The 24,888-nt window shown below is 50.1% G+C and overlaps 1 protein-coding gene across 1 annotated transcript; it reads left to right on the top strand.

The window, feature by feature from the left end:
• Window positions 1–4,858: 4,858 nt before the first annotated feature.
• Window positions 4,859–5,872, top strand: LOC144109851 (uncharacterized). The gene has a single exon (XM_077642629.1). It carries the CDS (start codon window positions 4,859–4,861, stop codon window positions 5,870–5,872), a length of 1,014 nt encoding a protein of 337 aa, XP_077498755.1.
• The last annotated feature ends 19,016 nt before the right edge of the window (window positions 5,873–24,888 follow it).

Raw genomic sequence — 24,888 nt, 5'->3', positions numbered from 1 at the left:
GTCCCGTTCTCACCAGGTGCAGCCTATAACGAAAACAATTCGATGTATGTAAGCAGTGCGGAAAGGTGGACCACCGCCGCGAAGTTTATCCAAACCCTCACGTGAAGGCTTGCTTTGCTTGCGGGGCCGTTGACCCCAAGGAAGATCATAGATGCACCCCCAACTGCAAATTGTGCGGAGGGCCACATCTGACAGGTGACAAGGTTTGTAAGAATAGGTACAGGACCTCATACGTAGTTACAAAGAGGCAATGGGAGCGCAAGATGACCGAACAACAAGCGCAGCAGCAACAACGAGCGTCTCTCAGAGCAAAGGAATTTCCATCGTTGATGCCAACAACCGCAACACCTGCCGGCCCAGCTGATCGCCGCGCGTCCGTCTCGAAGTGCAGAGCCAGCGAGAATAGACAGCGTAGCCTTGGCCGTAAGCGATCACAGTCACGTGACCGCGTGAGCTGGGCCGACTTAGCAAGGCCCGATGCCAAGAAAGCACAGGGGGCACCACCACCACCACCTCCAATACCACCGCAACCACCAAGATCATTAGCACCACCAAGACCGCCGACGACAGCAATTACGCCAAGAAGAGGGAAAACGAGGCGATGAGGACGTTGACGGAAGCCAACGAGGCACTCCGGCGAAAAAACAACGAGCTCGAGACGAAAGTCAGTAGGCAAAAGGCTACTATCAGCAAGATGGCAAACCAGATCGCAGAAATCAAGAGCCTTCTGACGACCCTTTTCACCAGTAACGATAGGCCCCAAGCGGTAATTTTTGACCACACACCCAGCATCAGCAGTGCTGTACCACCAACATCCGCAGAAAAGGAACCGGCACCGAAGAGACGGGCGATCGAGAACCCGAAGGAGCACGAGCTTAACGACAGGGTGGACAACCTGAAAGACAAGGTCGACCAAATCGAGGAACACCTCGACGGGCTCGAAGATATTAAAACAGCCTTCACCAAGATGATTAACGACAGGTTCGCCGCCATCGAGCAGACGTGTCAGCAGTTAACGAATGCAATACAGCAAATAACGCAGCAGTACAATCAGCAACAATCATGGCTGCTCCAGCAACAGCCAAAACTACAGCAGTGAAGGGTCTCGTGACCTGGCACTGGAACTGTAACGGTTTCGCTACCAAAAAGGCAGTCTTGCAGCAACACATAACCCAAGGAGCACGCAAGCCTGATATAATCATGATATAAGAGACTCGCACTGATGCGATATCGCTACCCGGTTACCGGGTATATGGTTTGGTTTATGGGGGGTTAACGTCCCAAAGCGACTCAGGCTATGAGAGATACCGTAGTGAAGGACTCCGGGAATTTCGAACACCTAGGGCTCGTTAACGTGCACTGACATCGCACAGTACACGGGTCTCTAGACTTTAGCCTCCATCGAAATTCGACAGCCGCGACCGGAATCGAACCCGCGTCTTTCAGGCCAGAAGCCGAGCGCCATAACCACTCAGCCACCGTGGCGGCTGATTACCGGGTATATGCCAAATCTCCGAATATCAGCGGCGGTAGAGGGATATGCACATTGGTTCGCAACGGCCTCACCTTCATTGAGCACGAGTTGCACAACAGTAAAGATGAATATACTCTGACCGAGGTCACTGCGGGCAAGAAAGAAAAGAACATCACCTTTCTGCTCAACATCTACAGTAGCTCTTTACACTGGAAGCAGAAATTCAAGACGCTTCTTCAAATAGCAAGCACCGTGGCGGGGAAACACCGGCTGGTCGTCTGCGGTGACTTGAACGCGGCGCACCCGGCATGGGGATATAACAAGCAATTTGCCAAGGGGCGAAACCTGTTCCAAGACACAATAGACCTCCGCTTCACCCTCATCGCAGACCCGACTAATCCTACGAGGATTGCGAACTCTGTGTCCAGGGACACGACGCCGGACCTCACGTTCATGAAGAACGACGAGAAGGAAAATATCTCCTGGCGCAACACAAGCTCTGAGCTCGGTAGCGACCACTACACCGTAGAGGTCATCATACAGGAGGAGATCAAGGCCTGCAAGGACACCAGCAAACATAATTTTACAGATTGGGATGCCTTCCGCAGCCTGTTACAAACGGAGGTGGAGGAAATCGAGAACATAAAAGAATGGTCAGCCCACATCGCGGACCAGATCAAGGAGGCGACCAAGATCATAGAAACGGATGAACAGGTCGACAAGGTTGACAGCCGACTGGCGTAGTTAATCAAAGCAAAGCAATATATTCTAAATAGTTTGAAGACTACTGAAAGAAAGATTTTGCGCCTAACACACACCACACACAGAAAGAAGACGACACCACGGGCGCACTCAACTGTTTATTGAGGGTGAAGCACTCGACATATATAGGCCACGAAACATAACACCGCGCATGCGTACAAGGTAACATGAAAAAACTAGCTGATTAGGCGCAATAAAAACTTGCGCTCAGCCTCATAAAGAAAAACCGATGTATCACTAACACAGTTAGGGCCCCCTTTCTTGATGTAGAACGCTTCCAGAGTTTCTCGGGATGTCTGACACCTGCCTCTACCCAAAATCCTCGCCTCACGGAACCGTGGGAAGCAATCGGTGCAGGCTCTGCAGTGAACCACAAGTCGCTCACCTTCGTTATTTTTTATATCTAGTGCATGCTCCCTAAGCCGGTCATTGACACAACGCCCCGTCTGTCCAATATAGGATTTTCCGCAGGACAGAGGAATTTCATAAACCACATTTGTGGCACACTTCACGAAACGCTGGCCATGTTTCTTCTGGCAGCCAAGCTTTTCCCTATCGCAAGTAATGCGACGGCTTAACTGGGAAAGCTTTTGGGGAGCCGAGAATACCATCGGTACATTATACCGGTTAGCGACTTTTTTCAAGCCGTGCGTGACCTTATGAATGTATGGGAATACTACAGGCCACTCTTTCTTCTTCGGTTCAACCCTGCTTACCCCAGCCTTCAACTTCTTCACAAGCGTTTCAGCCACAGGGACCAATACCGACTCAGGGAAGCCATCTGCAACGAGCCTGCTCAATTGGCTGCAAAAACTTGCCTGCATTTCATGCACACACGACTTCCGGAGCGATGACTCCAGGCAGAGGTTGGCGATGCCTCTTTTTACAACTTTGGAGTGGGCCGAATTGTACGGCAGGAGATGGGCACATCTGTTGGGCATACTCCCCTCGTGCGAAGAAAGAGCTCCTGCCGTACAATTCGGCCCACTCCAAAGTTGTAAAAAGAGGCATCGCCAACCTCTGCCTGGAGTCATCGCTCCGGAAGTCGTGTGTGCATGAAATGCAGGCAAGTTTTTGCAACCAATTGAGCAGGCTCGTTGCAGCTGGCTTCCCTGAGTCGGTATTGGTCCCTGTGGCTGAAACGCTTGTGAAGAAGTTGAAGGCTGGGGTAAGCAGGGTTGAACCGAAGAAGAAAGAGTGGCCTGTAGTATTCCCATACATTCATAAGGTCACGCACGGCTTGAAAAAAGTCGCTAACCGGTATAATGTACCGATGGTATTCTCGGCTCCCCAAAAGCTTTCCCAGTTAAGCCGTCGCATTACTTGCGATAGGCAAAAGCTTGGCTGCCAGAAGAAACATGGCCAGCGTTTCGTGAAGTGTGCCACAAATGTGATTTATGAAATTCCTCTGTCCTGCGGAAAATCCTATATTGGACAGACGGGGCGTTGTGTCAATGTCCGGCTTAGGGAGCATGCACTAGATATGAAAAATAACGAAGGTGAGCGACTTGTGGTTCACTGCAGAGCCTGCACCGATTGCTTCCCACGGTTCCGTGAGGCGAGGATTTTGGGTAGAGGCAGGTGTCAGACATCCCGAGAAACTCTGGAAGCGTTCTACATCAAGAAAGGGGGCCCTAACTGTGTTAGTGATACATCGGTTTTTCTTTATGAGGCTGAGCGCAAGTTTTTATCGCGCCTAATCAGCTAGTTTTTTCATGTTACCTTGTACGCATGCGCGGTGTTATGTTTCGTGGCCTATATATGTCGAGTGCTTCACCCTCAATAAGCAGTTGAGTGCGCCCGTGGTGTCGTCTTCTTTCTGTGTGTGGTGTGTGTTAGGCGCAAAATCTTTCTTTCAGTATGCAACACCAACTATCCCAGCAGTTAACTCTCCTATAGTTGGAAGAAGCAACGAATAAATCGGTGCCTAAGGAAGGGAGTGGCGGAACTGAATTGGGCGATCGAAGCCCATTGTCGGGCGCTCTGCGCGCAAACGCGGAACGAAATCTGTAGCGCCGCGGATGGGCAAATGCGTTGCGGTAAGACCTGGAAGTTAATGCGGCATCTGCTCGATGAGACTAAAACAAAAACCCACCAATGCGACCACATCGCAGAGATCATTTACAGAACAGTCAAGGAAGCGGGAACCCGAAGTAATCAGGCGCATAGATAGCAAGTACCTCCCGCTTACACCCACGGAAAGGTATCCCGAGTACAGCGGTTAAGCCAACAAGAAGCTCGACCGCGACATCAGCGTCAAGGAGGCGCGAGCGGCCCTGCACGAACCAAACAGCAGGACAGCGGTCGGCCCGGATCACACCTCCAGAAGCGCACTTAAGAACCTCAGCGATGTAGCCATAAAGAACCTTACAGTTTATTATAACAAGTTCTGGAGGGCGGGGTCACTGCCCCAACAGTGGAAGACTGCCAAAACCATCCTCATCCCCAAACCAGGCAAAGCCGCCGAACACGGACAACCTATGCCCCATCTCGCTCACGTCCTGCGTGGGCAAGGTGTTGTAGCACGCACTTATGTGTAGGTGGCAGGACTGCCTGGAGAAGTCGGGACTTTATCCCACCACGATCATCAGGTTTCGGCGTTCCCTCGGCACCCGAGACGCGATGATTCCGCTGAAGAAAGATATCATTGACGTTGACACCCTAACGAAAGACAACAAGGCCATCCTAGGGCTGGACCTGCGGAGCGCCTTCGACAAGGTGAAGCGCTCTGCGATCCTAGCCCATGTGTCCAGACTCAACATGGGCGCGGGAACATACAATTACATAAAGAACTTTCTGGCGGGGCGGACTACAGAGCTATGCGCCTGTGACCTACGGCTCCGACCGAAAAAGCTCGGCAGTGTCGGGATGCTCCCAAGCTCGGTCATCTTGTTCTTGTTATTCAACCTCGTTATGATCGGGGTGGCCAAGCGACTCTCTCAAGTCGAGAGGGTTCGGCACACCATCTACGCCGACACCACGCTGTGTGCTCTGGGAGGCAGCGATGGTCACATTGATAACACGCTGCAAGATGCCGGCGATGCCATTGAAGACCAGCTAAATGTATCCGGTTTGCTCTGCTCACGAGGCAAGTCAGAATTGTTGGTGTTACCACCAAAGTGCGTCAGACGCAATAAGAGCAAACCGAGAGACTACAAGGCCGTCAAGATCGTGACGAGGAACGGCCAAGTGATCCCGGAGGTCGACAAAATCCGGGTGCTCGGCATGATTATCGACAAGCGACGGTGCAACGACGAGACCATTTCCCTCCTTAAAGAAAAGATTATCAACGCAATACCTCTCATCAGACGGGTCGCCAACCGCAAGGCCGGGATGAAGGAGGAAAGCTTGATTCGGCTTGTGCACTCCTTCGTAATTAGCCAGGTCACCTATATTGCAGTATTCCGCAACTGGATGCAGTGTGAAAAGAATAAGATTAACGCCCTCATACGCCGAGCTTACAACGCGGAGCTCGGATTATTCGAGTGTACGAAACAGACCGCCCAGTTGGAGCGGCTCTCTATGACCGAGCCCAGCTGGCGCATACTTCAATACTTCAATACTTCAAGCCCAGTGCGAAAAAGGCGAGTAGCGACGTTCCTCTCCCGGACAGGACCCGGCGCCGGATTCGGGTAGACCCCATCCCGAGAAACATGAACCCGGAAGAGTTAGTTCTTGGGCTAGTTGGTATTGTTGATTGAAGTTCATAGTTCTTCAGCGCAACGGCACGTTTTTAGCCAAGGAAAAGAAGACAGAAGACAGAAAAGAAGAAGCAGCGCTGTGTTCGTCTTTGTTCGTCCTTCTTTTCTGTCTTCTGTCTTCTTTTCCTTGGCTAAAAACGTGCCGTTGCGCTGAAGAACTATGAACTTCAATGAACCCGGAGTGTAATAAGGAGAGAAGAGCGCCGAGGGCCAAGCTCCTCATCGACTTTCATGCCAAGGATGAGCACGCCAGGTTTGTGGATGCGGCAGAATACCAGGGAGACCGCGCGGCGTTCGTAACTACCGTAATCGATGCGTCGTCAGGCGCCACGAGGGCAACGGCGAGCTTATGGGTCCGAGAGGCATGTCAGGCGGAGGAGGTGGCCATTGCCTTGGCCATTGCCGACCCCGGGTGTCAAACGGTGCCGTGTGATTCGCGAAGTGCAGTGCGGAATTATGCCAAGGGCAAAGTGTGTAGTGAGGCTGTCCGCGTTCTGTGCTCGGCTGACCTGCAACGAGAGAAGAGGTGTGTTAAAATCAAGTGGTTCCCAGCGCATGCGTGCAACGATGCGTCGGAGAAGCATGACAACCACAGCGAGACGGCACACGCAGTGGCGCGAGCGCTAACCAACCGCGCCGCTGCAACCGACCGTCCAACGTGGTGTAGTGCCAAGGACACCAAGACGACGTTCATCGAACTTACGCAGTTTCACCGCCTGGCTCCAAGAACTTTCCCACTCCCGCACCCGGGGCTGAGCCGAGCGGAGGCGGTGCTGTTCAGACAGTTACAAACTGGTTCTTTACCCACCCCAGTGTTAATGAACCATCTGTACCCGAAGATATACGTGAGTGATGTGTGCCGTGTGTGCAAACGGGAGAGGGCCGCCCTGACGCACATCATTTGGGATTGCACCAAGTTCCCCGACGAACCTTCGACAACTATAACAATTCCGCCGCGACTCGCGGCTGCGGCAGAATGCTCTTACCTCGAAATCCAAACCTGGGCCGTCCAGCAGGCCTTGGCGGCTCTTGAAAGACAAAGGCCGAGCGAAACCGACGAAACATTGCTCCTCAGGGCGACCGACCGCGGGATTAACACACGCTGGAGTTGAGTAGAGACCATCCGCTGAGAAGGCGTCAGGGCCTGCGTCACGGCGCCATTTAGTCACGGTGTCCTTCTGAAGGCGACTAAGCAAAGTTGTTTCCTCCTCTTCCTCCTCCTCGACACAGGTTTTTTTTATTCTTCAGCGAACTAGAAGTGCTAGTCGAACCGGGAGAACAAGCAAACACTACAAAAACTCCAGAAAACCGTCAATATGACGGTAAGACTAATTAGACGAATTGCAAGCCAAAAGAAGGGAGTGAAGGAGACAGAACTTTGCAAAATAGTACAAGCATTTGTAACAAGCCGGCTTGTCAACGCACTCCCATACTTAAAATTAGACAGTAGTGAAAAAGCCAAGGTAGAGTCTATGATTAGAAAAGCATACAAGGTAGCATTAGGGCTACCGAACTGTACCTCCACCGAAAGGTTTCTGGGGCTTGGGAGTACACAACACCTTAGACGAGCTTACAGAGGCACACTTAACAATGCAGAGAGGCCGGCTTTCCCACACCAAAGCAGGAAGAACCATACTTGATCGTTTAGGACTAGGCATACAGTTGCCACCCCAAGATACCAAAACACAGATACCTAAGCGCATCGCTAAGGTAATAAGAGTTAAGCCACAAGCTAATAATATGCATCCTGCTCACCACGAGGGGAGAAGAAGGGCTAGGGCAAAAGCTCTACACAGCATATACAACCAAGATGAACATGCAGTATATGTAGATGCCGCAGAATATCCCCAGAAACAAGCGTTCGCACTAACGGCGGTGGATACGCAAGGTAGACTGATAGTATCCTGCACTACCATAACGAAATCCTCGGAAACGGCAGAAGAGGCGACAATCGCCCTTGCTATCATTAACACAGAAGCTACTACCATACTCAGCGGCTCTAAATTTGCCTTACGCAATTATGCGAGGGGCAGAATTTCTCAGGCAGCAATGAGCATATTGGGTCAAACCAAAGACTTAGACAGAATTATTGAATTGATATGGGTCTAGGCTCACTCGGGGAACCCTGGTAACGAAGCGGCACACATAACAGCTCGAGGATTCGTCAGCCGAGCAGGGGACGCTGTCGTTGCTGAGAGTTTTTCGAAGGACGGCCTATCATCTTTTCACGATATTACTAATCATTTTAAACTTGAAAGGAGGATATTCCCTCCTCCAGACAAAGCCTTTAATAAGGAGCAGGAGACCACTTGGAGGGGATTCCAGACGCGCTCCTTCATGACGCCTTACCTGTTGTCAAAATTCTACCCCGGTGAATACGACCCTGCATGTGCATTATGTGGTGATTTAGCCACTTATGATCACCTATTGTGGAATTGTAAAGAGGAGCCGCCCCCGAAATCTCTAATACAGGTTCCTACTCTCGAGCAGTGGGAGGCCGTGTTGGTCAGCTCAGACTTGGGAGTTCAAACCCGGGTCATTGAATGGGCTACCCAGGTCGCTGTCAGCCGCGGACTGATAGCCACCTAGCACGGATCGTCTGCATTCTGCCTTTTCTGACGAATTAAATGTTTTCCAATCCAATCAGCGAACTAGCGCAAGCACAGCTCAAGACGCATAATTCCAGACTCCGAACGTCAGCCGCCGGCCGAGCACTCCTATAGAGGTTAGGTTACGACGTCGAAGGGCATTTTCATCGATCCGCCGATATCCCCGACAACATCCGTAAAACCCTCCAAGTCTGCCCTATACCAAAGAACGTAGACCCGAATCTCCGCGCGGCTAGAAGACAGGCGCGGGCAGATTATGTGGAACGCCATTTGGCTAAACTAGAAAACACAGTGTACACGGACGCAGCGCTTTATCCGTGGGATAAACGCACAAGAATAATCAATGCCGCCGCAGCAGTCGTGGATTACGCCGACAAACCGATCACATACGCAACCCTACGGGGCCACACGGTAGCAGAGGGGGAGGAAGTCGCCGTTGCACTAGCGGCGGCCGAAGGCTATCGGAGAAACAAATCACTGATCATATTAACAGACTCGAAATCCACATGCAGAAACTACGCGCAAGGTAGAGTCTGCAAGGCGGCCCTAAGAATCCTCCTCGAAACAGGGCCCCCTAGCCAAAAAGTAACCCACAAGATACTCTGGATACCGGCACACACGGGGATAGAGGGAAACAGGAACATTCTTCCACCTATACATTCTACACAAGATGTACCCTACACAATTCAGGGACACATGCCCGTGGTGCTAGGCAACCCCCACGCTATACCACATTACATGGAAGTGCAAACGCAATTATGCATTCCACAAACTTAAAACCCCGAGTGCGGAGCAATGGGAGGGTCTGCTCACCAGCAGCGAGCTCACAGCCCAAAGGGCCCTTGTGCAGCACGCATGCGAAGCAGCAAGACTCAGCGGAGCCCTGGAATAGCGGCCCGACCTTGCGAAGAGGCCAGACGTCAACGATGAAGACGACGGCCCACCGCTAATCTCATTGAGATTTCAATAAATGTTTTTCTCTCTCTTATTCAATAAGTACGCAAGGGGGGGGGGGGGGTTAACCACATGGTTGGCGACGTGGTCGGTCACGTGGTGCGGAGCAGCTGCCGGCGGCGCGGCGCCGTTGTTCGTCACGTGACCAGTCACGGTTTGGTCACGTGGTGCGGTTTCCAGAGTATGCGCTGACCGGCGAACCACGCGCGAAAGCGGCGGCTCCGGCGCGCCAGCTGCGCGCCGTGTGACGTCTCTGCTCCTCGCGCATGCGCAGCACGGCTCTCCAGCAGCCACGCGAAACTTCTCATTCTCGGCCAGTGTAACTTACGCTACAAACACTCTAAGTTGCAACAAGTCTGCTTAAAGGTGGCTTGGTAGCCATTGGTGCTGAGTAGTAGTTAGGATGGCAATGGTTGATTTCATTATACCGGCCTGCACGAAACCACAGGGGGCGGGCAGGTGGAACAGTTAACCCCAGCGCCACGGAAACTAGGCTAATCCATCGCCTACAAAGTCTCCTTTGAGAGGAATTCGCTTTATCGATATTGAGTTTTATCTGACAATATTGCTCAAGTACATAAAGGACACTTGAACAGGCTGTACATGGCATAAAAGTGCCCTAAAAGAGTGACATAGTGGAATGAAGGCTGAAGGATGCTACATTGTTAAACCGTTGCCCCTGTGAGAAACCACGTCACGTGCTAGCAAACTAAAATACACAAGTAAAAAAATAAAAGAATAAAACCATACTGTGAACCAGAAAAATCACTTGCAGCCCTTAAACCAGCCTAAACAGATTTGTTGCACAGGCTGCAAAATAACCCGCAACTTCACGAAACATTTAGCCAATAGCTCGGGAATTGCATCTTGTTCATTTTCTCAACCTCAGTGCTTGCTTCGTACCTTTTGTGGTGTTCGCGGGTCCCGACAAGGAAGAAGCGATAAGAAGGCTGCGTAGTACTTTATTGGGCGACAGCTCGGATGCTTTCTGGCTGCGCTCATGCAGGTGCTCGCTTTTTGTAGAGCCACTGCTGACGTCACTTGGCGCGTGACTTATCACGCCGGTTACACTCCGACGACACGCATCACTTCCTACACCGCAATTTGGAGAGTCACGGGGGCTACTACCGGTCAGGCGGCTTTCTGACTCGTTGAGGCTAACTCGTAGGGCTGTTTCCGCTGACCACGGGTGCAGGGCTAGTTGTGGGGACAGCGGTTGATGGTGGCGGACAATCTGAAAGTGCTGGACAACAGATGTCGGTCTCTTCCCCCACCGCAAATGTGGTCGCATCGTCGCAGCCGAGACTTGTAGCAAATGGTCCTTGTGTCGCCTCCACGTGCAAGATCCGTTGGGTATTTGCACCTTGACCACGTACGACACTGGCCCGGTTTGCTGTAAGATAGTTACGTTGAGCCATCTTGGTCCGCTCCTGAAATTTCGCACCAAAACCTGTTCAGGCACTTGAAACACAGTATGATCAGCACTTCACAGCGTGGTTTGCTGGAACTGGCTTGCGCTGACTGCACGCGACAGGGAGGGCTTTAAAGCGTCCAAACGAGTGCGCAGCTGCAGACCAAGGACAAGATAAGACGGTGTCTCAAGTGTCGTCGCATGCGGTATGTTGCGATGTGCCATCAAGAATTTGGATATGTTTCTTCAAGGCTTTCTGTTGCCGGGCATTTGCGTAAGGCCCCCTTTTCCGTCTTAACGAACGTTTCAGCCAGTCCATTGGTGCTCGGCTGATAGATAGAAGTGAAAACTTGCCGAACCGCATGCTCTTTCATGAACGCTTTGAGCTCTGACGATGTGAATTGTGTGCCGTTATCACTTACAACTGTCTACAGCGCGCCGTATCGAGCGAACAAATCGTGTAATTTTGCCATGGTTGCTTGAGCAGACGCACATGTAATGACGTACACCTCTGGCCATTTTGAATGCGCGTCTACAGCCACTAGCAGCATAAGATTACGGAATGGGCCCGCAAAGTCAATATGGACACGTGCCATGGACGCGTAGGCCACGACCACGGGTGCAATGGCGCCTTTGTGGCATGTTGCGCTTACTGCGGGCATGGCATGCAGTGTATCACTGGATTTTTGAGGTCTTTATCCACGGATGGCCACCATACGTAGCTTCGGGCGAGTTCCTTGCTTCGTACGATAGCTGGATGTCCCTGGTGTAGCTCCTCCAAAACTGGATGTTGTAGCTATGGTGGCACAACCACTCGTATTCCATGCATCAGGCATCCTTCGTGGACAGTCAGTTCACTGCATCCGTCTAAGTAGAATTTCAGCAACTTGTCAATATTCGAAGGCCACCCTTTCTTGGTGAAGTTCAAGACTAGGCTGCGAACAGGATCACGAGCTGTGTGGAGCGCGAGCTCTTTGCTTGTCACAGGAAGAGATGCCCAGCGAAGCGCATAGAATGTCTCACTCGGGTTGTCCTCACCGTCCGTTGTTCCTTACGGAAGTCGCGAAAAACAATCCGGGTCCACGTTGTCGGCTGACTTTCGGTATACAAGGTTATACTTGTAAGCTGAAAGCGTTACAGCCCAGTGTTGGTCTTGCGGCAGCCATCGCTCGGATGCCGCTCTTCGGGCCAAGAATTGTTTTTAGCGGCTTTTGGTCAGTGATTAACGTAAATTTCTTTCCATAATTATAGAAATGAAATTTTTTTATGCGAAAAATTAGGGCAAGTGCCTCCTTTTCAATCTGGCTATAATTCTATTCTGCCTTTGATAGAGTCCTGGAAGTGTAAGCAATTGGTCTTACCATGTTGTCTTTCATAACGTCCGATAACACGGCGCCGACACCGTACGCAGACGCATCGCACGACAGGTGCAGCGGTAGTGCCGGGTCGTAATGCGCAAGCACTTCGGCTGATGACACCTCTGCTTTGATGGCTTGAAATGAGTCCTCGCAGTTTCGGTCCCAATACCAGGAGACGTCCTTCTGTAAAAATCTGTAGAAGGCTTTTGCAAGAGTTGCAAGTTACGGCGTAAACTTGGTAGGCTAGTTAATGAGACCAATTAGGGAGCGTAGCTGTGCCACGTCGGTACGCGCCGCCGTTTTTAGGAGAGCTTCAACTTTTTCGTTGCTTGGTTTGACGCCAGTATTACTGATAATATGCCCAAGATGCTGAAGGATTTCCTTGAAAAACTCGCATTTTTGGCTCTTGACTCGGACACCTTTTCGCGTTAGTGTTTGAAACACAGCTTCAAGATTTCTTAGGTGCTCTTCGGCAGTAGCTCCGGTCACAAGAACCTCGGATAGATACCATATTACTCCTGGCAGTCCCATGAATATGTTATCCATAATACGCTGAAACAACGCAAGTGCTCAGGCGATCCGAAGGGTAGCCTGTTTACAGCAAACAGCTCTTTACGCGCATTCAACGTGAGAAGCTTTCGTAGTGTAGGCGCCACAGTAGGCGCCACTGTTGCAAATTTAGTGAAGAGGAACCCTTAGGTAGTGAAGGGGCCCGCAGTTTTAGCTTATGCCACCATAACGACTTGGCGTTGTACCCCAATGGCCCAACCAAGACCCCTTGGATTTGTCTATATTAAGAGCCGCAGCTGATTAAGAGCCGCACATGAGTTGTGCTGTCCTCTCACAACTTCTCGACACTATTTACACAGTATGGCTAAACGGCTCTGTGTCTGAGACCTGGAAATTGGCCACTCTGATCCCAATTCCAAACGCAGAGAAGCCACCGACGGATCTTGGCAACTTCAGGCCTATTTCTCTAACATCAGCACTGTGCAAGCTGACAGAGAAAATGTTAGGCACACGACTGTCGTGGTGGCGGGAGCACTACGGTTTCTACCACCCCGCCCAAATTAGCTTCCGTCCATTCATCGGTAGTGAAGATGGTTTGGCTGTCTTGGCGTCGCAAGTTCTCTCATCAACTAGCAGCCACAGTGTACGTACCGTCCTCGCCATAGATACTGAAAAGGCTTACGATAATATAAGTCATGCTGCCATTTTGCATTCTATTGACATTCTGCATTTCCTTCTTCAAGTATTTTATTTTATAAAATCCTTCCTTGAAGGCAGACGATCTGCCATACGCCTCAGTGGTGACTACATAGAATCATTTGAATCTATTCGCGGTGTACCCAAGGCTCGGTGCTGTCAAAAACACTGTTCAATATTGCTTTCATTCCTCTTGCATGACACTTACATGATGTCCCGGACGTTAAGGTCTTACTGCACGCTGATGATATCACGGTATGGAGCACTCACCATGACCTGCTAACTCAAACGGCGGCCTGACAGTCAGCCTCAGATGTTACAGCCAATTACGCTATGTCAGTCGGCCTACAGCTTTCCGTGAGCAAAACTACGTTCACGTCAGTGTCCAACCGCTGAAGACGCCGTAAACTCGCTGCCACGCCAATCCGTCTCCAACTATCAGGAACCCCAGTTCAAGAATCTTCGACATTGAAAATTCTGGGTTTGTCGATACATCAGTCCGGAAAGGTTACTGTCTGGCTTTCTCAGGCTGAAAAGAAGGCGTTGCAGACTTTTGGCCTAATCAGACGTATTGCTCCCAAAACCGACGGCGCTCGCTCCCATGTCGCACGACATTTGGTGAAAGCGGTTTTGCAACCGCGCCTCATTTACCAAGCACAGTTCCAACACTTAACCAGACATGAGTGGGATCATCTCGAAGCCGTCAATCAAGAGGCAATGAGAGCTGTCACTTGCCTTCCACGCATCACGCCGATCGTGGCACTTCAAGAAAATGCTCAGTTAAATACCCTTGACGAGCCTGTGCAGCAGCGCCGTGAGGCTCGTAGCCTTAAAGGGGCTGCGAAACACCGCTTGAACGGATGCCGGTTACACTTCAAATGGATTCTTTATGTCACACAGATGCTGACTCAAAAAGAACTACGAGAATCGATGCATGGGAACGGGAGTTATTCAACGAAAAAATTTCAAAATACAAGCAAACAAAATGCTCCTCTCAACTCGATTTTCGCGCAGCTTCCCATCCCCATTTCACTCTCCTAATGACGACACTGAGGGCGACCTATCAAAACAGCCTATCTTAGCACGTGGCGGAAGTTTGCACTTCATGGTTGCCTGTTGTCTGTAACTCGTTCATGCCAAGGCTGGCAGCGCCTTTTGCATGGTTACAACAACCATGTGAACGTCCAGCTGAGCCAGCGATGCTTCACCGTCACGTCGACGACGCAGAAGGGAACACTGATCAGTGACGTTCCCTTACTTATGAATCCGAACTCGAGCGCGAGATATTGCGACGGTGTGACAGCCTGCACAAGATATCAGACACATTTAGCATAGCGCGTACCGCTACTGCTTACCGCCAACCATCACCCGTCGCTCTATAGTCGCTCCTAGCGCGCTGGTTGGCCACGGCGAGCAAAGAGCGCGCGCTGTTGACGGGAACGTGGCGCCATCTGGCGCCACCGCCCGGTGATTCTCCACAAACTGACAACGTGCACTGCCTGCTAAATGTGAAACGAACGCATTCTTCCATGGGACCGAAACGAACGTTTATAGAGTGCAATGGCTCGATCGGGTCGATTCCGCAAAGGTGGTCTCAGATACATAGAGAGCAGCCATAAGTGTTGAGTGCTAAGTCGTTGGATGTTTACAGAGACGCGCAAAGTCATTCGATGCAAAAAGTAGCCAGAGCCTTTCGTGGTGTATTTGTTTTACTTGCTTTACAGTGCTTTTATCGAGGGCAAGCAAGTTCGTTTTGTTAATGTAATATAAAACAAAAACTTGACAAAACGTATCTCTAGTTATTAACCCAATTTGCAGTATATTTACTCTCTGCCCAATCACCAAGCTCGCACAAAGGGATGTCATGTCCGCTGCTAAAACCCGCCACTGTATGGTGACACCGTCAGCGCCACGAATTTACTTTTGCGAGCTAATTAAAATATTGAAAACCACAGTATACGCGGTACGACCGATGCTAATAGCATCACTATAACTCATTCTATGCAACCAACAGGTAAAAAAGTGCACTGAAAATGTGTTTCGGGGCCCCTTTAAGGCCACCCATTTGCATTCACCGCGAGAACTCTGGACCTTTCCTTCATCACACGCTATACTGTCGCCGCCACCGTCAATTCTTCCTCCATGAGACTTTGCGCAGCTGACCGAAAACAAACCTACCGATCTACGTCTCCCAACCTCACCTCATGCGGCATCGTCCCTTCGCTTACCCCGCGGCTCAGTTATATATGTTGATGCCAGTAGCCAGGGCTGTGTAACGACGACTGCACTTTACTGTCCCTGCCAGCCTGCACTTAACAAGACGGCCAGGTTTCCATTCGCGGAACCCCCCACTTCCTTCTGTGCTGAGCTGCATGCTATACAAGATGCGCTTCGCTCTGTAATCGCAGTTACCTTGCTCCATACAGCCCACATTATCATCCTTACTGATGCCCTTCAAGCGACTCGTCTACTCCGACGCGTCAGCCGCAGCCCACAAATGTGCCAGAATATACATCGACTGGCGGCTCGCATCCCGCAAGCTATTCGAATTGAGTGGGTCCACGTGACCTACTCAATTCACAAAGATCTGCAGATTCTGCAACCCGCCTGCCAACCCTACCCACGTCAATGCCTCAGTTCCTCGGTATGGACTGTGCTACCCTCCTTCTCACAAGAAAGGAACACCTCCGGAGCCGCACACAGGCTCTCGTCCCTCCGTGTGCGATAACCCTCCCCCGCGGCCTTACCCGTGCAGAGGAGGTTGTGCTCCGGAGGATACGGGTCGGACTTGCCCTCACTCCTGCCGTAACTCGGACGTGGCCTCAATTTCGCCACTTATATACTCGCATAGGATGTCCAGTCTGCAACTCACAAGACACTGAGGCTGACATTCACCACTTGTTGTGGGATTGCCCGGCACTGAAGCCAACTAGAATTCCCTACCTGACAGCAGCGGGCCTGCACCCAGACAACCCGTCCTCATATATTGATTGGACGCAGGGGCCACATCACCGCTCCCTCCTCGCCTTCATTAGATCGGCATATCTTTCCTGCTTTATTTAACACCCACCCACTCTTTTCTTTTCTTTTTCTTTCTTTTCTCTTTTCTTCCCAACTCCGCTTATGCCCGGAAACAATAAACAATGCTATCAAAAAAATATACCTCGCAAAACTGTTCAATCAAATGCAATGCCTCAAGCACACTCTTTTTGTCAGAACAAAAGAGGGCAACATCATCTGCATGGGCTAAAATCTTAACTTAGCACTGCGCCAAGGAGAAACCACAGATAGATGTGCAGTTAAGAATACTGAGGCAAAGGGGTTCAAGATATAGGACAAACAACAAAGGCGATAAGGGACAGCCTTGGCGAACAGATAATTTCAATGGAATAGGCTTGGTTAGCTCTTGGTTAACAATTAGCCTTTTATAGGACTCCTTATAGCACAGTCTTATGCCCCTAAGCAAAACATTTCCAATATTTGCTTGCTCTACGGCCGCAAACAAGAAATCGTGACGAACTTTATCAAAGGCCTTGGCAAGGTCAATCTGAAATACAGCTACTTGTCCGATCTGATCTGATAATGTCTCCACTACTGAACGTGCAATATGAATATGGGTTTGGATGCTGCGACCTCTGATACCGCAGACCTGATGCGTGCCTTTTAAGTGAGCGACAACTAGCAATAACCTTTGCAAAAAGTTTGTAATCTACAGTACAGAGGGAAATTGGACGATATCCCTCAACTGTTTTCAATCGATTTGAATCAGTGCATTTTGGAATTAACATGGTATGCCCAGAATAAGAAGTTGCGGGCAAAAAACCAAAATCGTAAGAAGCCTGGAAAACATCCATTAAGACAGGCGCTAGGCAAGTGGAAAATGTTTTAAAGAACTAGCTAGTAATGCCATCTGGCCCAGGAGATTTCTGAGCCGTCAGATCAGAAATGGCAGACTTAATTTCGTCCAAAGTGATAGGCCGCTCCACTAGAGCACGCGGCTCATCGTCAAGTCGGGGCAAGGCTTAGAGTAAGTGACTGTAATCTGATGTCACGTTTCTGCCCGCACAACCACCAAACAGCTTCCGATAATAGTCAAAGAAAACCTCAATACCAGGATCATCGCTGTATGTGCAACCACCATACTGAATTTGCAATATTTCTTTAGCTATAGCAGTCAGCATTGCACCACTAAGGGCCCGACGAGATGGTTGCTCATCTAGAAATCTACAGGTCCTAGATCTTTTCAAGGCCCCTTTGCATCTTTAGGTGTCAAACAGCTGAAGCTCTGCTTTTAGGGCAGTGATATCTTCCACATAGGCACCTGGGCTAATCCTCTCTAACTCATGCAGCTCAACTAAAGTACGGCCGAGCTCCCGAAGGCGATGTGTCTTCAAAAACGCGATTCTTGCTGAGGCGTCCATAGCAATGCCTTTTGTTTCTTGTTTAAATAAGTCCAATTTTTGCAAAACTGAGAGGTGTCGTTCAAGCAATTAGGTAGAGCACGTTTGAAGATTTCATCTGAGAGCAGGCAACTACTCAGCTTCCACAACTCCCATTGAGGATGGAGTATGCGCCGATTGTACCTCCCTATCTGAAGAGACACCATGCAGTGAGCACTGAAGAATAGGGGCGCACCCAGTAACCAAAAAAGCTTGATAACATGTCTGCTGAAACGTAAGTCCTGTCAAGCCGAGCACTAGAGGAGCACTGAAAATGAGTCAAAATGTATGTTATGTCTCTTATCTTGCCCAACATACACGAGATTGTATTCGCATGCCAAATCAGTAAATAAAGCAGCACTATGGTCATATCGCTTACTTACGGTAACACTGCTCGGTCTTCATCCCTGCAAACAAAATTGAAATCACCCAACAGCATAATTTTACGAACCGTACACAAATGGTCTACTGACGACAGGAAAAATAGCCTTCTATCACTCTGCTTTACAGGGGCATAAACACAAAGAATTCGCCACTGTACACCCGAAATTGCGAGGCCACAGCAGATAAGTCGCCCGTCATCATCTGTGCTATACGACACGGCAGTAATACCCATTGTGTTGGCCGGGCACAGCATGTACCCAACCTGATAAGCCTTCCGAGTGACGAACGGTAACATTGAATTCTGACAAAAAAGGCTCGACAGCAACTTCACTCTCCTAATTAGAGTACAGCTTGGTTTCCTGGATGGCTGCCACACTCACACTCCAGTTCTTTAAAAGATGCCGTAACTAATGTTGCCCTCCGTTTTTAGTTAACCCTTCTCAATGCCACCACACGAGGTGCCTTCTGCACATCGCCATCGATACACACCATATCATGTGCAGGACGCTTCAAAGGAGCGCTGTTGTCCATCGCCTCTTCTGAGACAGTCAATGCTTCGGCCCATGAAGCCGAGTGGGCCACGTCACTCGCAACCACACTGACAGCCGACTGGGCACCAAACACACTAGAAGCTGACACTTCAAACGACACACTGCTGCACACCGGCGACGAAGGGGCATCGCCAGTGCAGATGGCATGTGGCACATTCATTGACTGAAGCGCCATCACTGACTCTACAGCAGGGGCGTTCTGCTCTCGTGTTCGTTGGGTGACAGGTGGCTCCTGAGCAGAAAGCACAGGACTCAGAGTAGCAGTCCCGGGCATACCCGGGTCCGGTGGCTTTGGGTCTGGAGAAGGGGATTCCTGTCTGTCCGTACTTGCAGGCGGACCCTTGCTGTTATTCGGTGCAGAAGCCTTTCGCAATCTTCTGTTTGGAGCTCATGACGCAAGTCACCCGACGCTTCCATAACATCAGACACATCCATAATGTGCTCTGACAGCACTTCATCCTCATGTGCCCAGTTACCTTGGCGTAACCTGTCAGCATAACTCATAACACAATTGTCTACTGTGTGCCCAATGCGTCGGCACTGGGTGCATCGAGGCGTACAACACTCACGCCGTGCATGGATCACATGGTTACAACAAAGACACAGCGGAAGCCTGCCTGGGACCACAACTAAAGCTTGTACCCCGAAAACGTTGAGCGTGTGAGGTATTGTACTTGATGGCACTCCGTCCTTGAGCGTAAGCGAGATTTCACAGTTCGCTGTTTCCATGTGCTCCATTCCGGGGCACCACCACTTCTCACGCTCGATAGTTTGTACAGTTTCAAAAGGCTCCAAAGCTTCCACAATCCTCCGGGGCTCCATACAGCGCGGGAGCCAAAGAAGCTTAAGCTTCACGTTTGTGGTGTCCGTGTCAATTACGGTACATTTTAGACCTTTGACGTGGAACTCTGCTTTGTCAATAAGTTTCTGTTTTGAGGAACTGCTCTCGCAGGTAACCATCCAAACGTGGTTCATTTGGTACTGGCCAATACACAGAATCTCACGGAGGACCACAATCTGCGCAAGCCCGTCCCGGAAGTCGAGAGCACGGTATGGGTGGCCCTTGAGGTCAGCATGCAGAAGGATGGTGTTGAGAACATTACCTGTAGGTAGTCGAGGGAGGACAACTTTGTACGAGTCCGTGGCAACTAAGGATGTCGGGAGACCTCGGCCAACGGCCGATGCGCGGTTTCGAGCTAGAAGCATTTCAACACACAGCCGTTAAGAACGGCTTCCTCTTCCTTTTCCCCCACTTCGCCACGACGACTCGATGTTTAACTGTGAATAAAGGCGCAAAATAAATAACCGCAAGGCATCCGACATAAGGAAGTTTCATATCGAAAGCTCGAGCATGCTCTAAAGAACGGAGGTAGCCTAAAAGCGGTGAAGAGGAAACTCGGCATAGGAAAAAGCCAGATGCATGCGTTAAGAGACAAGGAAGGCAATGTCATTAGCAATACGGATAAGATAAATTACCCGAAGTAGCCGAATGGGGTGGAGCACATATGGCAGGTTCTCTGAGATCATGAATAGCAGGTTACCAATATCCCTCAAGAGAAAAGTTTGCGACAGCTGTACCCTACTGGTACTCGCCTACAGGGCAGAAACGTGGAGGCTAACGAAAAAGGTTCAGCCTAAGTTAAGGACAGCCCAGCGATCCATGGAAAGAAAAATGATAGGTGTAACGTTATAAGACCGGAAGCGGGCCCAGTGGGTGAGAGAACAAACGCGTGTTAATAAAATCCTAGGCGAAATTAAGAGGAAGAAATGGGCTTGGGCAGGGCATGTACTGCAAAGGCAAGATATGCGCTTGTCCTTAAGGGTAACGGAGTGGATTCGAAGAGAAGGCCAGCATAGAAGGGGGCGGCAGAAGGTTAGGCGGGCGGATGAGATCAGGAAGTTTGCAGGCATAGGGTGGGCGCAGCTGGCAAGGGACAGAGCTAATTGGAGATACATGGGAGAGGCCTTCATCGGCTGTAGTCAGGCTGGTGGTGATGATGATGTTGAGTGAATGGGCGTCTTTCATATATTAACTCTTCCAAACCAGATATCGCCGGGCATACGCTACGTATATCCTGGCCTAGCAGGGCTAGGCCATCATCAAATTTTTTTAGAGTCCGACATTTCCAGTTGTTGGTAGGCTCTATTTAGATTCAACTTCGAAAAATACCGCCCTGCGGCAAGTGCAGCTTGTATCTCATCAAGCCTATGTAGAAGGTACTGCTCTATGTCTAAAACAGGGTTCAGACTCGTCTTGTAATCTCCGCACGCACGTATTGTCCCGTCATTTGTAACAGCCGGCACGATAGATGCGGCAAACTCGCTAGTAGAAACTTGCGTAGCGACGCCAATCTCCTCCAGATTTCGCAGCTCTTCCTCCACTGCTGAACGTAGTGCGAAAGGCACGTTTCTAGATTTGATGAACTTCGGACGTTTTTCTTTAAGAAATAAGGCAGCTTGTTCACCTTCTATTTTGCTAAGGGTGTCGTCAAGAATGGTGCTATATTTTTCTAGGAGTACTTTCAGTCGCGTGCAGTAGCTCTCTTGGTTTGCATCAAGGTGCGAATCGTTGCTTAGCTTGTGCAAACTACAGATTTCGTCCCAGTCCAAGCGCAAAGTTTCGAGCCACTCGCGTTCTAGAAGAGCTGCTACGACTTACATCGCAAGGTCATCGACTCGATCGTTGTACCTTATGGCTGCTTTCGAGATGCCGCAGGGCTGGACAACTTCTCCTGTGTATGTTTTCAGCCGTAGCTCCATGGGGTGGAGTTTTAAAGGCGGTCTAAGTGTCTTGAACTGTTTCCTTGATATTACAGACGCCGTAGCGCCTGTGTCTAACTCCATACGCAAGGGTACACCTTCAATTTCGACGTCGATGGTAATGAGACGCCGGGATTTCCGACACAGTTAAGTAGTGGAACCTACAGGATGGCTTCCACAACACCGGCAAAGAGAGCAACGCGAGTCGTACTTTATTTACAAATTTGAAACAATTCCTCACGGCATTAAAGAAAGTGCAGGTGTATTGTCCTTCATCCGCCTTTTGCAAAGCCAGTGCTGACCTTACGAGTGCCAGCTTGACATACCTCGGTCGTTTCTCGCCAGTGGCATCTTTTTCAAGCTTCGCCCATCCGCTTACAAAAATTTATTCACCCCCCACCCCATCCCACCCCTATCTTCCCAGTTCAACCAGATTGCCGAGCGGGGTGAAATTGAAGAACCCTCGACTAAGTGCTCACGCCATTCACATTTACCCCACACACGACACTTTTCCAAACTCGGATGTTTTGCCGCCATTTTTCTTTTTCTTTTCTGTGTGTCTCGGTGTTGTCATGCACAGTGCACGTGTGCCTAGTTAAGCTAAGGGCCCCCCTGATTCGGCCTTGATTCTGGGTGCCGAAGAGGTTCCAGATGACGCAAGTCTCCTGCCCTGTCTGCATTTTATTGTTTATTTGTTTACTCTTTATGGCCGCGGCACGCGAGTGCACGCATCTCTAAATTTTATCTGTTGGACTATTCCGCCACCGTCTGTTTCTGTGCAACTTACTCGCCCCCGCTGTTGTCGCCTTGATGGGTGGCTGTAATGCCCTCCCGCTCCTTGTTTTTCTTTTTTCTCGGGCCAGCTCCCCGCGGCTCCTCGGTGGGCGGCGGGGGACAGCGTGTTTTTTGTTTTCCCTGTTTTTCCCCACTTCCCTTCTTTTCTAGTAATTTTTCTTTTGTGTCCATCTTCTTTCCTGCATCCGTTTGCTTGTTGTTTTCTTCATGTGTCGTACATGTGTGCCAATGCCAACTCCATAAGGAGAGGAGGAAGATCGCTGCAACTTCAGTCTTGAGAAAGGACCGGCTCTGTCCGAAACGTCGACTCAAAATGAATCTATGGTTAAATGAAGCGTTTCTCAACTTTTCATTTTACCTATATATGTATATTAATGTGGGGATTGGGCTTCTTGAGCGATCGGAATGCGCGCTCGCTGGTGCCGTTTTTCTCGTAAGGGAAGCTCTTTTGAAGAAAGAACCGCTATATATCACCTTCCCTTCTGTTCTTCCCGCTTCGACCTCGCGTCCCCATTGAGTCACTCCTAGTGACAGCGGGGGTGCGTTGTTTCGGCGAGAGGCCCGAGCCCGAGAACACATCGCCCGGTCATCACAGCGGAAGGACGAAGCATCATCAACAAGGCAGAACAGCACCTAGTGACGACACGGATAATTGTGTGCCGTAGCGTCACTAGGAAGAAAGAAATCGACGCCTTCATCGCCCGCCGACAACTCGAGCACAAGATGCCCAAGCTAGTGACGTCTATCGAGGCCTTTGCCAAAGAAACAGCATCATCAGAAGCCGACAAACACCGCACAAGACAGACAGAAGTTGTCGAAGCTTAAACGCCGGCCCGAAAAATCCTCACCGGACCATTCTGACCTGGCCGCCAACCTCTCCTCCAGAAAGCTCACAACCGCCGAAACGTCAATCCTAGCCAAGGGACACAAATTAGACCTCCAGGTGAATAGACCCCCCTTCCAGCAATCGTATCTGCGCTTGAAGTCGGCATCCGACAACTGGAACCTGGTGTACGAGGAGAGGTCAAGGTCAAAACAATAGGTGTACTTAATTCAATGTAAGCACACCGAAAAGAATCAAACCTACCACCGCATGAAAGGCAAGCCCTGCAAGAACTCATGACAGACACTAACATAGTGATCCTCCCAGCGGACAAGGGCAACACAACAGTCGTTCTGGGCAGACGAGACTACGAAGAGAAAATATCCACCGTACTCAGCTGTCAAAAGTATGAGAAATTGAAGAATTACCTCACAACTACCGAAGCAAGGCTAAACAAAACATTTAAGGAATTATTCCAAAAGAACCCCAACTTCCGAAACCTCTACATCCAGTTATTGAGCACCAACTGATCGGCTCCACCATTCTACGGCATGCCCAAAGTCAACAAACTGGGGATTCCTTTGCGCCCGATTGTGCACTTCCGGTGTTCCCCCAGCGCTCGTTGTGGGAATACATTAACCTGTCATCTCCCCAATCGCAGGAAAAACAGCTACCCATATCCGTCATTCCAGTCAATTCATTGAACTCGTGTCCCAAGCCACCCTTGAGGCCGACGAATGCCTAGTCTCCTTCGACGTGGTGTCCCTTTTCACAAAACTCCCCGTGAAGCTTGCGGAGATCGCTACCCGAGACGCCCTACAACGCGACGACACACTCAGAGCACGTACCGCGCTGAGTGTAAATGATGTGTGCAGCCTCCTGGATCTGTGCCTGTCAAACACATGCTTCTCGTCCAAAGGGGAATTTTACCGACAAGTGAAAGGAACACCAATGGGAGCATCCTTCTCTGTCGTCATGGCTAATTTAACCATGAAACACATCGAACAACGAGCCCTCAACTCATTCCACCCGAAACCAAAGATTTTCCTCAGGTATGTCGACGGCTGCTTCAACGTCATCAAAATATCTGAGATTCAAAATTTCCTTCCTTATTTAAACTCTGTAGAACCTGATATTCAGTTCACGCTGGAGGGGGAACAAAAAAACTTCCTGCCGTTTTTGGACGTCCTCGTGCCCCGAAACCCCGGTACCCTTTAATTCTCCATATAACGCAATCCAACTCACTCGGGCCGGTATCTCCATTTCTCTTCGAACCACCCGACAGTCCATAAAGCATCAGTAGTGAAAACGTTGTTCAGAAGAGTTCAGACATACTGCAGCACAGAATTTGAAGAAAAAAAGAACAACGCACGATATTCAAAGAACTCATCATGAACGGCTACTCAAAACACTTTATTCAAAAACTATTCGATGTCAAAAACACGACAACATGCGCCAAGAAATGAACGCACAAAGACCAACGCCACCCCCAAAATACGTCGCTTTAACTTATGTCAGCGGTGTCTGCGAAACCATCGCCCGAATCCTGAAAAAAGGGGGTCTCCAGGTTGCGCACAAGCCCACAAACACTGTTTCGCTTTGCCTACCTGTTCCCAAAGACCGTCTGCGGAGAGAAAGAGCCTAAGGCAATAGACAGTTTT

The sequence above is a fragment of the Amblyomma americanum genome, chromosome 11, assembly GCF_052857255.1.
Source record: "Amblyomma americanum isolate KBUSLIRL-KWMA chromosome 11, ASM5285725v1, whole genome shotgun sequence".
NCBI lineage: Eukaryota > Metazoa > Arthropoda > Arachnida > Ixodida > Ixodidae > Amblyomma > Amblyomma americanum.
Note: the sequence above shows the minus strand (reverse complement) of the source record. Positions and strands in the feature narration are given on the sequence as shown.

Excerpts from the sequence above, each read along its gene's own strand:
- LOC144109851 (XM_077642629.1), top strand. The coding sequence starts at position 4,859 with ATGATTCCGCTGAAGAAAGATATCATTGACGTTGACACCCTAACGAAA.